Source organism: Oncorhynchus tshawytscha, linkage group LG13 (genome assembly GCF_018296145.1).
Source record: "Oncorhynchus tshawytscha isolate Ot180627B linkage group LG13, Otsh_v2.0, whole genome shotgun sequence".
NCBI classification, from domain to species: Eukaryota; Metazoa; Chordata; class Actinopteri; order Salmoniformes; family Salmonidae; genus Oncorhynchus; species Oncorhynchus tshawytscha.
In genome coordinates, this window is record NC_056441.1 from 64,670,203 (window position 1) to 64,686,637 (window position 16,435).

Below are 16,435 nucleotides of genomic sequence, written 5' to 3' on the forward strand. Positions count from 1 at the left end.
GCCACTCTACCATAAAGGCCTGAGTGGGACCTTATATAGACAGGTGTGTGCCTTTCCAAATCGCGTCCAATCAATTGAATTTACCACAGGTTGACTCCAATCAAGTTGTAGAAACATCTCAAGGATGATCAATGTAAACAGGGGTACACCTGATCTCAATTTCAAGTCTCATAGCAAGGGGTCTGAATACTTATGTAAATAAGATATTTCGGTTTTTATTTTTAATACATTTGCAAACATTTCTAAAAACCTGTTTTCACTTTGTCATTATGGGGTATTGTGTTTAGATTGCTAAGGATTTGTATGTATTTAATCAATTTTAGAATAAGGCTGTAACATAACAAAATGAGGAACAAGTCAAGGGTTCTGATTACTTTCCAAAGACACTGTATGTGCTGTATGGACACTGTACATAAAATACACACACATATATATATATATATATATATATATATATATATATATATATATATATATATATATATATATATATATATATATATATATATATATATATATATATATATATATATATATACAGTACATACACGTACACATGTAAACTTTTCATGCACACCATTAAAACATGTAGGGGTAGTTTCCCGGACACAGATTAAGCCTTGTGCTGGACTAAAAAGCAAGATCAATGGAAAATCTCCATTGAAAGTGCTTTTTAGTCCAGATTTAAGTTAATATTAAGAATAGCCTGAATATTGTCTATGTAAATATTAAAATCTGTAAAAAATAAAATAAGATAAAAAAGTAAATAGAAAGCATTTATGCAATAAAACATCTCTTTTTTGGTAAAGGTTGTTTTTCTCATTGTCTTCCATCAGATAGGACTAGTGTTGTGTAGGAGAACACAACAAGATGGATGTATAAGCCAGTAAATAGCTTTTCTGTAAACCTGGTTGTAAGTTATAGATCAGGGCCCATATTTACAAATCATCTCAGAATAGGATCAGCTCCCCCCCATCCCCCCATCCATGTAATCTTATTCATTGTGATCTAAAAGGCTAAACTGATCCTAATTACTAGTTGAACCGATTATACAGCCCACTGTTACACTATACTCGCTGAGTCTAGGGGCCCTAGGCTTGCCTAATTGTTCTTTAACCTGACTAGGTGTGTTCATTAACTTGGAAGTATGAGTGTATGGACCTTGTTGGGTGTGTGTGTGTGTGTGTGTGTGTGTACCTAAGGACAGCAGTCTCACTTACCAGGGATCTAGGGGGTCTGTATTCATATTCATAACGCATCTCAAAGTAGAAGTGCTGATCTGGGATCAAGTCCATGTAATCTTCTTTGTTAGGCTAAAATGATCCTAGATCAGCACTACTACTCTGAAAATCTTTATGAATATGGGCCATGGTCTGCTTGACTGCCTCCTCGTGTTTTTAATGGCTGCCTTCTCCTTTACTCCCTCACAGACACTCCACATAGTCAATGTGATTGTTCTATTCATACACCAGCCGCATTCTCATGGCTCTGCTAGAAGTGCCCTCCGCTGATGCTAGCCAGCTGGGTTAGCCCGCTGACAGTCTTTTGAAATCGATCGAATTAAGTTGAATAAATCTGTTACAGTAAAGGCTGTATGATTTCGTAATATGGTGTCAACTTATTTGCGTACACAAATGTTTTTGTTTTTTAAACCATCAGACCAGCAGTTTATTGGAAGACAATCTTGGAAAACACCAACTGAAGAATTTTAATAATACAGTATGACAACTGATTCAATTCAGTACAATAACACTATCTTGATCAAAGAATAATTCTGCATCATGCTGTGGCTACTGCTTCATTGTGTTTTTGATGTTCCACTTCTGTCCAGAGCAGGTCTGAAGCACCAGCGAGTGTCCGAAGTAAGCGTTCGCCTGTATCACCTCCAGACAGCGACCCGTGGCTCTGTTGATGATTGAGTCGTTCTGAAGGACAGAGGAAATCAAATGTTCAATTGAGTAGGCTACTACATTCATGTGACCTCACAGTATTCATAAAGACTCTCAGACTAAAAGTGCTGATCTAGGAATAGTTTAGCCTTTTAAATTATAATGAATGGACAAGGGGATCTGATCCTAGATCAGCACTCCTACCCTGAGATTCTTTATGAATTCAGGCCCTGATCACTGTGTCAGCAACAGTCCCCTCCAGGCAGCTTCTAGCATTTTGTATTTCTGCTTCACAGGACCTTACAATGTGGTGTTATTACAGTGTTACTACACAGGGTTAGCCTGCACAGGACCATACAATGTGGTTACAGTATATTACAGTGTTACTACACAGGGTTAGCCTGCACAGGACCATACAATGTGGTTACAGTATATTACAGTGTTACTACACAGGGTTAGCCTGCACAGGACCATACAATGTGGTTACAGTATATTACAGTGTTACTACACAGGGTTAGCCTGCACAGGACCTTACAATGTGGTGTTATTACAGTGTTACTACACAGGGTTAGCCTGCACAGGACCTTACAATGTGGTTATATTACAGTGTTACTACACAGGGTTAGCCTACACAGGTCTGGCATGGCAGAGGCTTGTTGCGGCTTTATGCACTACAGGAAACGAAGACGAGTAAGTAAGTAAAGAAGTAAGTAAGTAACACGGTATAAGAGCAACTTATTTGGAAATAATGAGCCATAGTTAAAAATAAAAAACTATGTCAACATGAGTCTGACCTGAGAGAAGTGCCATGTGGTCAGCCTGGTGTTGGAGACTTTGTCACAGTTGAGGAGCTGAGGAAAATTGGAGACCTGATCGTCCATCAGACAGCGTGTTTCCTCCCCTGTACTGCCCAGAGCACCAAGGAAAAACTGTCCCTCCTTGGTGTACCGACCCAACTAAAGGAACAGGGAGACACTACTGTGAATGGCTGTTCAAGGGCTATCAACAACAACTATATGTGTTCTCCCCTGTACTGGCCAGAGCACCCAGGAAGAACTGACCCTCTTTGGTGTTCCAACTGGTAGGAGAGAGGCACAGGGAGACAAAATTAAGTAAGTGGTGGATGGTAAATAGTTTCTATTCTTAGAAATTAATTGAAATGATTTGTGATATGATATCATATCTGCTCTCATTCAAAGTGGATCTTAAAAAAACTCTAAAGCATTAACATAATGTGATGTTGATACTGTTTTGACTGTAGAACCAGTCATGATATCTGCTACATTTGTATGTCACAGGGGCAAAGGGCTACATTCTGGTAGTTTTCCTGACGTTTTGTCTATGTTTGTGTATGAACCACATCATGTAATTTGGTTAAAAAAAACACATTCTGGTATAAAAGAAAAATGCATGGTATAAAAAAATGTTTCCCTGCTGATTTTGCTCTCACAGCTTGCAGGCACAGTGCATCTCCGGTGAACCTAGGATGTATCCCAAATAGCACCCTATTTCCTATAAATCACTACTTTTGGTCAAAAGTAGTGAACTAAGTAGGGAATAAGGTGCCATTTGGGACATATACTAGTATAATAGGTTACCTGGGGTCCCATTCCGTGACAGGGGTGCAGGGTGGCTGTGTGGTTCACCTTCTCTCCCTGGTCCATACACAGATGGGTCGCTTTGCTACTACGAATCTACAGGGAAAGAGCAAGAGAGAGAGAGAAAGAGAGGGATGGAGGGGATAGAGAGAGAAAGAGAGAAAGACAAAGCGAGAACAGGTAGGAAAATGTTTATGAATGGAGAAAGCTACTTGGCTGCTAAAAGCATCTTATGAGTGTTTGATGAGTGTTTAGAAAAACTTTGTGTAGGCCCTGTCATCAGTCAGACTCACCTCCCCGTAAAAGACGGTGTTGTTGTACCTCCTCATCTCTGGATAGACGTTGTCCAGGTACCATTCAAAGTTCTTACATTGCAGAGATTTCCTCAATGCTACCCTCTGAGAGATGTCTCCATAGTCTATCCCATGGTTCTGGAACAGGGAGTGGTTGATTACAGATTGTGTTCCAAATGGCACCCCAATGTAGCCTCACGAGCCATCCTGATCTCGCAAGCTTACAATAATGGTTCGCTGCACGGAATTCCAGGTGGCTCGTGAGGCTAACCTCAAAGAGCTCTGGTCAAAAGTAGTGCATTATATGGGGAATGGGGTGCTATTTGAGACACAGTCACAATTACAAATATGTAACATTAGCAATGAAACGTATGGTGTACATATACTGTATAATGTAGTTAGGATAATGAATAGATTCATTTTAATAGACTACTGAAAATCTAGGTAGGGGAATAGGCGTTTAATCTGAATTTATGTACTCAAAACTGGTCATAGATCAACTTCATCCGACTGACCTAGAGTTCCATCTGAATATACATTTGCATATGCCCAAAAAAAACAGAAAAAGAATACAGACTTTAAATCAGTATTTAGGGGCAACTCACCTCCATTGGGATGTTCCAAGCCAGGTAGACATGTGACTTAAACTGGTCCATCCAGACCTCGGCCACGCGCAGGGCATTACGCCGCGTGCTGGAGGCTATGTTGCTGTGGTAGGGCTTCTTCATCCTGGCAATGTGAGCCACCCTGGAGCAGGGCAGCACCTCCATACTGCCCCCACACAGCCACACCTGGTAGTGCATGTTGGTGGAGAAAATATTATGAGAACAGAACACATACCTTCACACACAACAAATGTTCTGCAGGACTAACACGAATAAGAAGGCAATGCTTAGCTCTACTCAGAGAACCACAATTGCGTACTTGCTGAAATAGGACAGGACACACAACAAATACAGAATACACTATTCACACACTAGTCACCCTGCCTCTCATCACCCTAACATACAATGATTGCATCCCAAATGGCACCATATTCCCTTTATAGTGCACTACTTTTTACCAGGGCCCAATTATGCTCAGCCTTCACAGAAAAATGGGTGCCACACAAACCTTGATCCCCAGTTCGATGTTCTCTCCTCCGTAGACGTCCATGCCAGAGTCCAGCAGCCCCAGGTGCCCAAAGTAGTCCCGGTTCACCACAAAGGAGCAACCAATCATTGCAGGAGTTCTGCGGGGGGAAAGAAGGGGATTCTGTTTTCCTCATTTTGTCAATTGGGTTCTCTAAATGCAAGTGTTTATTTAGTTGTGTGTGTGCGTGTGCAGGTGTGCCCGTGTGTGTGCCTGTGTGTGTGTGCATATGCGTTGCCGTGTGTGTGTGTGTACGCATGCCCGTTCCTGTGTGCATATGCGTGTCAGTGTGTTTGTAGCCTACCTAATGGGTGCGGAGGTGTCCCCATCATCCCACCACTGTTTGGGGGGGTTGATGTACATGCACCACAGCTCCCAATTGTAGCCATGGCCAGAGTTCTCGTAGCGCTCCAGCTCAAACGTCTCATGCTTGATGTTATCGATGGAGGGCAGGATGATCCTCTTGTGGTCCTCTTTGATTCTGGTCAGAACCGGCTCAGCCCTGACATAGAGAGATTGCTAGATGGGGTTGGAGGTTTCTTAAGATCTTCTCTCTTCTCCCTCCCCTCTTCCTCCCTATGCCTCCAAGTCAGTCCCCCTAGTTCTTCTGAGTTAGGTTTATAAGTTCTTATTTTTGAGTCGACTCAAAGGGTTGCGACTCCATAGGGAGAAGCAGCTCCCTGTGTAGTGGGTAGTTCTTCTGTTTATCTGTGGGCCCTGGTCAACTCTAGTGTGTACATAAAGAACATACCAACCCTGTGACAGTACTTGAATACTAGGTATACTTTTAAAACCGTCATTTCATAAAATCTTATGGCAATTCACTTCTTTCGACTTTCATCACAAATATGGTCATGCAGATACAGTATGCTAGATGGCTAGATGGTTAGTAGTAGTATGCAATTCCTTCAGCTGGAAAATCTCACATTGCTGCGTGACCAACTGCTAAATTCAAGTATTCCTTCTGATCTACCCTTTAAGTCAAAGTTTGTTAAACCATCGATCCCAACAACTCAAAGTTCAAGTTGAAACACACATACACTCACCAGGAGGGTGTGAACTCAACGTGGGCATCGAAGAATCCAGTCACCTCGCCACTGGCTGCCTTCCAGCCCTCGATGCGGGCACGGATCAGTCCCTCACGCTTCTGGTTCCTCACCATTTTCACCAGGCCTGGGTAACGTTTGTTTACATAATCCTCCAATGGCCCTTTCAGTTGTTCTAGGACACAACCAAATACAACTAAGCAAAGCTATACCCACAGACAAACATATGCATGCAGACACACACAGAAGCACACCCACAAACACTTTCAGAAAAACACTCAAGTGCATGTGAGCACACACACACAGAGAGAGAGAGAGAGAGAGAGAGAGAGAGAGAGAGAGAGAGAGAGAGAGAGAGAGAGAGAGAGAGAGAGAGAGAGAGAGAGAGAGAGAGAGAGAGAGAGAGAGAGAGAGAGAGAGAGAGAGAGAGAGAGAGAGAGGGAGGAAATTCATCTGTTTTCATGGGCCCCAGCGCTTTCTATCAGTCTCACAACAACACCAGGGGAGTTGGATGTTTCCTGAACTATGGCTTCTGTTCTATCTTTTTTCTCTCGCACAACTGATCAGTTTATCCCACCTGAACACACTCTCAGAACCCCCACTCCTCTCACAGAAACACTGGTGGATGTGCTCAGCAGGCCATTGGTTCCTGCATGAGTCAGCACGACATCTTCATGCCCTTAACACTTTGAATGTGGGTCAAAAGGGAAATAAAAGTATTATCTGAGTCTTTTCACCCACATCATCTCCCGGAGTCCTCCTTGCTAGATAGCTGGAGTGACACCTGTAGACAGTGTCCTTTGCTCCCACCTGCCGAACACCTGCCCTCACTGTCATTAACAGAACTGTGGGAAAACAGTGCCCGACAGGCGGGAGCCCTAACTAGCTAGTTTGTTAGAAACACTGTATGCTAGCTTGCTAGCTAGCTAGCACAAGGTGTCGCCCCAGCCTCCCGCCTGATGAGAAAACAGTCCCCGAGGGGGGTCGAAGGACACTCTCTACCGGAGTATCCCACCGCCTACCACTAGAACAGCAGGTGGGAGGATGGGGGGGACTGTATGCTAGCTAACTAGCTAGCTTGTGAGTTAGTGACACTGCATGCTATCTTGCTAGTTAGCTAGCACACAGTGTCACCCCCGCCTCCCGCCTGCTGTGTGCCGGACTAGCTGGCTAAGCTAGCACACATTGTTCTTTGCTCCCATCTGCCGAACACCTGCCCTCGCCGTTGTTAACTGAACTGTGGGAAAACAGTGCCCGACAGGTGGGGGCGAAGGACACTGTCTACCGGTGTAAGGCTAGCAAGTTACGGTTGCCTCCCGCATGTCCTAGCTTAAACATTTACAAATAGAAGTATAAAAAGGGGTACCTGCAGATGCAGGAATGCCCACATGCAGGAATCCCCCGAATTGCAGGCCACAATTGCACCCTTCTAAATGTGCAGGCGGGTGTGCAGTGGATGTGTGGCTGAGTGGAGAAGAGTTATGCAGACAGTAAGAGGGTGTGTGTTATTTATTTGCATGCCTCTCCATCTCAACCACTGCAATAGCTTCTTTTTCCTCCTCCATGATGGATTGCTGGCCCTATGCCATCCCGCCGTGCCAGGAACATTGGGGAAATTGACCAGTCTATATCTCCTTTTTCTCTTTCCCTCTCTGCCCCTGACTTTGTACTAAATTCTCTTCCACCCATTCACTCTATCCTTCTACCCACATCTCTCCCTCTTCATTTCTACATGCACCTTTCATTGTCTCTGTATTCCTCTCTCTAACCACCTCTCTTTCTGCCCATTGCTTACTTCCTTCACAACTGTCCCTCTCCTCCCTTCCTGTCCCCCTCCCTGGATGGATGTTGTCAAACAGACATGTTCTCTTGCCTTGATTTGACTGTTCTGTCCGTGCAGCAAAACAGCATGTTGGACAAGGATGTCTTTATAAAGCATAGAATATAATATCATTTATAATATCACTACATTAAATGCATAAACAAATTGTACATCATATGAATATGTATCAATGTACACTACTGTTCAAAAGTTTGGGGTCACTTAGAAATGTCCAAAGCATCCCGGAGTCGCCACTTCACTGTTGACATTGAGACGTGGTGTTTTGCGGGTACTATTTAAAGAAGCTGCCAGTTGAGGACTTGTGAGGCATCTGTTTCTCAAACTAGACACTCTAATGTATTTGTCCTCTTGCTCAGTTGTGCACCGGGGCCTCCCACTCCTCTTTCTATTCTGGTTAGAGCCAGTTTGCGCTGTTCTGTGAAGGGAGTAGTACACAGCGTTGTACGAGATCTTCAGTTTCTCACATGGAATAGCCTTCAGTTCTCAGAACAAGAATAGGCTGACGAGTTTCAAAGATTTGTTTCTGGACATTTTGAGCCTGTAATCAAACCCACAAATGCTAATGCTCCAGATACTCAACTAGTCTAAAGAAGGACAGTTTTATTGCTTCTTTAATCAGGACAAATGTTTTCAGCTGTGCTAACATAATTGCAAAAGGGTTTTCTAATGATCAACTAGACTTTCAAAATGATAAACTTACGCAATGATGGTGATGGGGTGAGAGAAGCACCGAGCGGGAAGAGGAAAATGGTGTACGTATGTATGGGTGTGCATGTGTGTGTGTGCGTGTGCGTATGTATGCGTATGTGTGTGTATATGCATGTGTGTGTATGTATGTGTATGTATGTATGTGTATATATATGCACGTAGATATGTGTAAGTGGGTGCTGTTTTTCTTGTTTTTGTTCTGTGTGCTATGTCTCTGTTGTTGTATCTCTTAATATGGGTGAAATTCCAATAAAAATACTGTTACAAAAAAAAATGATAAACTTGGATTACCTAACACAACGTGCCATTGGAAAATAGGAGTGATGTTTCACGCACTGAACATAGAGAACCCTTGTTTCTCTATGGTGTAGTAGGTCAGGGCGTGACTAGGGGGCATTGTAGTTTATATTTTCTATGTTAGTGTTTTGTATGATTCCCAAATAGAGGCAGATGGTAATCGTTGTCTCTAATTGGGGATCATATTTAAGTAGATACTTTTCCCACCTGTGTTTGTGGGCTATTACTTTGTGTTTGTGCATGTGCACCACGTAGTCACGTTCTGTTGTTAGTTTATTTGATTTATTGTTTTGGCTTATGTTTCACTTTTGAAATAAATATGTGGAACTCAATATCCGCTGCGCATTGGTCCCGTTCTTATGACAACCGTGACATGATGGTTGCTGATAATAGGCCTCTGTGCGTCTATTTAAAAAATAAAACATCTGCCATTTCCAGCTACAATAGTTATTTACAACATGAACAATATCTACACTGTATTTCTGATCAATGTTATGTTATGTCAATATTATGTTATTTTAATGGACAAAAAAACTATTTTCTTTCAAAAACAAGGACATTTCTAAGTGACCCCAAACTTTTGAACGGTAGTGTATATTGGATGTGTGGATGTGTGTATGTTCTTATACCATTTCTTCACCAAAATGTGAGTGCGTGCATGTATATTTCTCCTCACCATCATCGCTGTAGTCGTCCACCAAGATGATCTCTTTGAGGAGGTGAGCCGGTGTGTGATTGACAGCTGAGTGGACCGAGCGGAGGATTACTGACAACGCCTCATTGACAAAGATAAAGATAAGGGAGATGTTTGGAAGATCCCTGGGAAAGCTGGCCTTTTTACACCTGGAGACCACACACTCACACACAAAGACATATGCAGAAACACACGCACACACAGAGAGAGAGAGACACACACACACACACACATCATTAGCTATCATCACTAATTACATCAAACACTAATACATTCATATATATAACAGATAAAGGCAAACGGTGAGTCCATCATTCAATGTTCAGTAATACGGTACTTGAACCCTCTTATATAAAGCTAATGTCTTAAGTAGCCCTATACAGTGCCTTGCGAAAGTATTCGGCCCCCTTGAACTTTGCGAACTTTTGACACATTTCAGGCTTCAAACATAAAGGTATAAAACTGTATTTTTTTTGTGAAGAATCAACAACAAGTGGGACACAATCATGAAGTGGAACGACATTTATTAGATATTTCAAACTTTTTTAACAAATCAAAAACTGAAAAATTGGGCGTGCAAAATTATTCAGACCCTTTACTTTCAGTGCAGCAAACTCTCTCCAGAAGTTCAGTGAGGATCTCTGAATGATCTAATGTTGACCTAAATGACTGATGATGATAAATACAATCCACCTGTGTGTAATCAAGTCTCTGTATAAATGCACCTGCACTGTGATAGTCTCAGAGGTCCGTTAAAAGTGCAGAGAGCATCATGAAGAACAAGGAACACACCAGGCACGTCCGAGATACTGTTGTGAAGAAGTTTAAAGCCGGATTTGGATACAAAAAGATTTCCCAAGCTATAAACATCCCAAGGAGCACTATGCAAGCGATAATATTGAAATGGAAGGAGTATCAGACCACTGCAAATCTACCAAGACCTGGCCGTCCCTCTAAACTTTCAGCTCATACAAGGAGAAGACTGATCAGAGATGCAGCCAAGAGGCCCATGATCACTCTGGATGAACTGCAGAGATCTACAGCTGAGGTGGGAGACTCTCTCCATAGGACAACAATCAGTCGTATATTGCACAAATCTGGCCTTTATGGAAGAGTGGCAAGAAGAAAGCCATTTCTTAAAGATATCCATAAAAAGTGTCGTTTAAAGTTTGCCACAAGCCACCTGGGAGACACACCAAACATGTGGAAGAAGGTGCTCTGGTCAGATGAAACCAAAATGGAACTTTTTGGCAACAATGCAAAACGTTATGTTTGGCGTAAAAGCAACACAGCTCATCACCCTGAACCCACCATCCCCACTGTCAAATATGGTGGTGGCAGCATCATGGTTTGGGCCTGCTTTTCTTCAGCAGGGACAGGGAAGATGGTTAAAATTGATGGGAAGATGGATGAAGCCAAATACAGGACCATTCTGGAAGAAAACCTGATGGAGTCTGCAAAAGACCTGAGACTGGGACGGAGATTTGTCTTCCAACAAGACAATGATCCAAAACATAAAGCAAAATCTACAATGGAATGGTTCAAAAATAAACGTATCCAGGTGTTAGAATGGCCAAGTCAAAGTCTAGACCTGAATCCAATCGAGAATCTGTGGAAAGAACTGAAAACTGCTGTTCACAAATGCTCTCCATCCAACCTCACTGAGCTCGAGCTGTTTTGCAAGGAGGAATGGGGAAAAATTTCAGTCTCTCGATGTGCAAAACTGATAGAGACATACCCCAAGCGACTTGCAGCTGTAATCGCAGCAAAAGGTGGCGCTACAAAGTATTAATTTAAGGGGGCTGAATAATTTTGCATGCCCAATTTTTCCGTTTTTGATTTGTTAAAAAAGTTTGAAATATCCAATAAATGTCGTTCCACTTCATGATTGTGTCCCAGTTGTTGTTGATTCTTCACAAAAAAATACAGTTTTATATCTTTATGTTTGAAGCCTGAAATGTGGCAAAAGGTCGCAAAGTTCAAGGGGGCCGAATACTTTCGCAAGGCACTGTATAATATGTATATAATGTAGCCCGCCCTTTTGGTACTACCCAACATTCTAATGTAGGTTTCCAAGTTCATTACCATCACGCAAGATTCTTCTTCTCCAAGTCTCTTCTGTACATTATGATCCCTGTTGATGAGCTCACACATTTTTGTTTTGCAATTGAAAATGAGAACCATGTGCCTATTCCTGTTCCCCATAATCACATTTTTCAAAAAACTTACCCACCCCCACCCCTCTCCCTAGGCTCACAGTGGGTGCACTATGGGAGAGAGAGATAAGAGGCCTATTTTTATTGTAGCTTTCGTTATAATGAGAGCCAGCCTTGATGAGAGGGAGTGAGGAATCTGTGGCTGGCTACATCCTAATAGTTCAAAGAGACTTTTGTTTTGGGGTGTTTACCATTTGAAAGGAAACACTTGGAAGTTTGTGGAAATGTGAAAGGAATGTAGGAGAATGTAACACAATAGATCTGGTAAAAGATAATAGAAAGAAAAAAACAACCATTCTCTTGTATGTCTTTTGTACCATCATTTTTGAAATTTAAGAGAAAGGCCATAATGTATTATGCCAGCCCAGGTGCAATTTAGATTTTGACCACTAAATGGCAGCAGTGTATGTGCAAAGTTTTAGACTGATCCAATGAACCATTGCATTTCTGTTCCAAATTGTGTATCAAGACTGCCTAAATGTGCCTAATTTGCTTATTAAAAATGTTTCATGTCAAAAATTGTGCGCTCTCCTCAAACAATAGCATTGCATTCTTTCACTGTAATAGCTACTGTACATTAGACAGTGCAGTCAGATTAACAAGAATTTAAGCTTTCGCCAATATAAGATATGTCTGTGTCCTGGGAATTGTTCTTGTTACTTACAACCTCATGCTAATCGCATTATCCTACATTAGCTCAACTGTCCAGTGGACGGGACACCGATCCCGAAAAAGTTTTTTCACGTTCTGACCTTAGTTCTTTTGTTATGTCTTTGTTTTAGTATGGTCAGGGCGTGAGTTGGGTGGGTTGTCTATGTTCCTTTTTCTATGTTTTGGGATTTCTGTGTTTGGCCTGGTATGGTTCTCAATCAGAGGCAGCTGTCAATCATTGTCCCTGATTGAGAACCATACTTATGTAGCCTGGTTTCACTTTTGAGTGGTGGGTGAATATTTTCAGTGTCAGTGTTTGTGCCACACGGGACTGTTTCGTTTGTTTCGGTATTTCACGTGGTTATGTTGTAGTTTAGTGTTCATGTAAATAAAGTATCGTTATGGACTCTTACCACGCTGCACATTGGTCCGACCTCTCTTACTCCTCGTCAGAAGAAGAGGATGAACATTACAAGTTTTAAGTTGTATTTTTATATATATGATATATATGTACTTTACTATACTGTTTATAGTTTTGACAACTTTTTGTTTTACTTCACTACATTTTCCATGACATTCAAAAGTACTCATTCCATTTTGAATGCTTAGCAGGACAGGACAAGGGTCCAATTCACACACTTATCAAGAGAACAACCCTTGTCATCCCTAATGCCTCTGATCTAGCGGACTCATTAAACACAAATGCTTCATTTGTAAATTCTGTCTAAGTGTTGGAGTGTGCCCTGGCTATCCGTAAATTTAAAAAACAAGAAAATGGTGCCGTCTGGTTTGCTTAATATAAGAAATTTGAAATGATTAATACTTTTGATACTTAATTATATTTTAGCAATTACATTTAACTTTTTGTGTGTGTGTGTGTGTGTGTGTGTGTGTGTGTGTGTGTGTGTGTGTGTGTGTGTGTGTGTGTGTGTGTGTGTGTGTGTGTGTGTGTGTGTGAGTGTCCAGAGTGTGTGCATGTGTCAATTGGCGTATTTGACTGCAACTTCATAACAAATAAGACCACAAAAAAGCACAACAAAGAAAGAGGGATTAGGCTACAGAGATATTAATAGATGGTTTTAAGAATATTGTATTTTTAACCACAAAGCTAAGTGGTGCCAAAACAAAAACATCTGCTGACATAGCTTTAATCATTAGTCTCTCCGACCATGGCAACAACCCAGTAGCAGCGAAACAACTAAGACAGCAAAGTATACACTATCATGCTTATCAGTTTTGATTAGAGCATGAGCCCAAGATATGGCTGAGATCTAGATATGGGTATCAAATAATACGAAGTGCACACACACACACACACACACTAATGCTTGGATTGGTCTTTGGAAAAACATAAAACCACATGAAAATTGTAGTGGGTCTATTGTACTGAAACACTGTTGTCAACTGAGCTACAGTAAGGGCGACCCTGGTCAAAAGTAATGCTGTACTATATAAGGAATAGAGTGCACTATAGGGATGCACTATAGGGATGCACTATAGGGATGCACTATAGGGTGCCTAAAACTTACTTGCTGGGCCGGTAGTCTGGTATGGACCGATCCAGTGATATCTTTTGGCTGAGGTAAGCGTTGTATCCATACTTTTCCCTCAGTACTTTTGCGTCATCCTCCTCTTTTGTGGCTAAGGTGGCGGGGAGGCCCCCTTTACCTCGCCCCCCGAAACCCTCAATCAGCCCCAGGGACTTGGACAGACCTGTAGTTCACAGTCAAGAAAAGGTCACTATGCTATAACACGTTTGCTTAGTTGTTTTGAAAATTATTGACTTTTAACAAGGCAGGTAGCTGTATACTAAACTTATGTCCCAAATGGCACCCTATTCCCTATATAGTGCACTACCCTGTGGGCCCTGGTCAAAAGTAGTAGTACACTAATTATAGAGTGCCATTTTGGATGGATCCTGAGCCGCAGACTATGTAAATAACAGCAATCATGGTAGATTTTGAGTGACAGCAAATAAAAAATAACCAATGAGCCATAGTCATTGTTTTTAGGTGGGTAGGCTAGAGTGCTAGAGTCATAGCCTACCATTAAGCTGTCTGTAGACCACGTCCTCCAATGACCCGAGTCTCTTTAGTAATCCTTCATGACTGATGCTCAAACCTTGAGCCGTGCCGTTAGAGCGTGATTGTCTTTTCACATCGTCCTGACCGATGGTTTTTGTCACTCGGTTGTGGGTGCACTTGGTCCAAAGCGTCATGAACCCCGCAACCGCAATCACGTTCAGCACCAATAACACTCTCCATCGTCTGAACACAAAAGCCATTAAAGTTGTTGATGTCCGGGATCCAAATAGCAGTGTTTTTGGAATGAATCGGGACAAATTCAGGAGTCCTCCTCTTTGTGATGCGCAATAAGGTTCAATGTAGATTTGTGTTTATGAAGGCATTTTCAAAATATATATATACCGTAGACGACATTCCACCTGGAGAAGCTGGTGCTGCAAATCAACAGTAGATAATTGCTATGGTCAAATTGAACTCTGTGTGCGCATTGATAGGCTAGGTTATTATCTGCTGGACAGAGAAACAAAGATGAAACATATTTCGATTGCTCATTTTGTAACATAACGTAGACTAATTACAACATTTCACTAATAATCTTTAACCACCTACCATTTCGCATTGGAGCAATTGTAGGGCTGCGTCCTCGTTCGGGGTAATTTTGGAGCCTGGTCATGGGCTCTCATCCGTGACTTCTCTGTTTAAAATGTATTGATAGAAGATCATGCATAGAATATGTTAGACAAAGAGACTAGCATATCTTCAGTTTTGAAGAGTCCATATCCTTAAATATTTAAAGAGTCTCAAGTCTGTCTTTCTTTGCATTCAGCAGAAGTGGGCTATGACGCGATTGAGAAGGACTGCGTACTGAGCCGCTGTCTGTCTCTGACCGCGGATCTTCAAAATCGTAGCAGATAAATACTGACCACATAAAACGCATAGGCCTATCCCATGTTTAAGCATTCTCTGTGCAGTTTTGATCCTCCAGGTGTAGGAAAAATAATTGTGAGATGTTTTGAGCGGTGTATTGCACGAGTAGACTGCTACACAACCAGTCAGCCTAAAATATAACGGTCCGTGGACGCAGCATCGCCAATGAAAGACACCTCATATGCAGCACAGAAATGCGGCTGAAATAACTCCATCCGAGGTGTCTTCTCATATTCTGACTATTCAAAATAATGCAAAACGTTATCCCCCTGTACCCTTATTTTCGCCGATTTCTTATTATGTCTTGTTATTTAATTTAGCCAAATTCTTCCTATGCGCTAGAAAGCGCTTAATAATGGCGCGCAGGAAAACACGGAATGGGATTCCTAGGAAGAGATTCTTATTCAACGTTCCTGGTGAGTGTGGCAACCAGTCACACAGTGAATTAAGAAGATCGTTGATGCGGGTGGGTAGGTTGAGTTGACTCACACCAATTATCTGCAATTATACTGCATTCAAATCATATTTTAACTGAACATTTCCTCCCATGATTATTGTAGGCAACAGTTAGCCTATGTTCTAAGTTGAAATAATGTATTTGAAATAACATAAAACTGTGACATAATTAAGCAATAAGGCCCGAGAGGGTGTGGTATATTGGCCATATACCACAAACCCACGAGGTGCCTTATTGCTATTGTTTACCAATGTAATTAGAGTAGTAAAAATAAAATGTTTTGTCATACCCGTGCTATATGGTCTGATATACCACGGCTATCAGCCAATCAGCATTCAGGACTCAAACCATCCAGTTTATAATTAAGCAATAAGGCCCGAGGGGGTGTGGTACATGACCAATATACCACAGCTAAGGGCTGTTCTTGCAAGACGCAACATGGAGTGCCTGGATACAGCCATTAGACGTGGTATATTGACCATATATTGTTTATATATTGTGGTATATTGGCCATATACCACAAACCCCTGAGGTGACTTATTGCTATTATAAACTAGTTACCAACGTAATAAGAGCAATTAAAATAACTGTTTTGTTTTACCCATGGTATATGGCCGTGTATACCACGGCTGTCAGCCAATCAGCATCCAGGACTCGAACC

General features: G+C 41.8%; 1 protein-coding gene across 3 annotated transcripts; it reads right to left on the reverse strand.

Annotated features, from left to right (window-relative positions):
- Positions 1–1,504: 1,504 nt before the first annotated feature.
- Positions 1,505–15,687, reverse strand: galnt17 (polypeptide N-acetylgalactosaminyltransferase 17). Of its 3 annotated transcripts, none has more exons than XM_024442830.2 (12): positions 15,000–15,687; positions 14,413–14,824; positions 13,896–14,079; positions 9,482–9,648; positions 5,958–6,132; positions 5,216–5,413; positions 4,894–5,011; positions 4,386–4,571; positions 3,781–3,918; positions 3,488–3,583; positions 2,684–2,845; positions 1,505–1,925 (listed from the first exon to the last, which is right to left on the reverse strand). In XM_024442830.2, exons 2-12 carry the CDS (start codon positions 14,648–14,650, stop codon positions 1,791–1,793), a joined length of 1,797 nt encoding a protein of 598 aa, XP_024298598.1. In that variant the 5' UTR covers positions 14,651–14,824; positions 15,000–15,687; the 3' UTR covers positions 1,505–1,790. The 3 variants fall into 3 exon arrangements, with proteins under 3 accessions (XP_024298598.1, XP_024298600.1, XP_024298599.1); XM_024442832.2 differs by having other exon boundaries at positions 14,413–14,897; XM_024442831.2 differs by having other exon boundaries at positions 14,413–14,900.
- Positions 15,688–16,435: the final 748 nt, after the last annotated feature.

Excerpts from the sequence above, each read along its gene's own strand:
- galnt17 (XM_024442830.2), bottom strand. The coding sequence starts at position 14,650 with ATGGCTTTTGTGTTCAGACGATGGAGAGTGTTATTGGTGCTGAACGTG. Across the intron at positions 14,080-14,412 it reads GGTCTACAGACAGCTTAATG|GTCTGTCCAAGTCCCTGGGG; the intron begins GTAGGCTATGAC and ends TGTGAACTACAG. Across the intron at positions 9,649-13,895 it reads CCAGACTACCGGCCCAGCAA|GTGTAAAAAGGCCAGCTTTC; the intron begins GTAAGTTTTAGG and ends TGTGGTCTCCAG.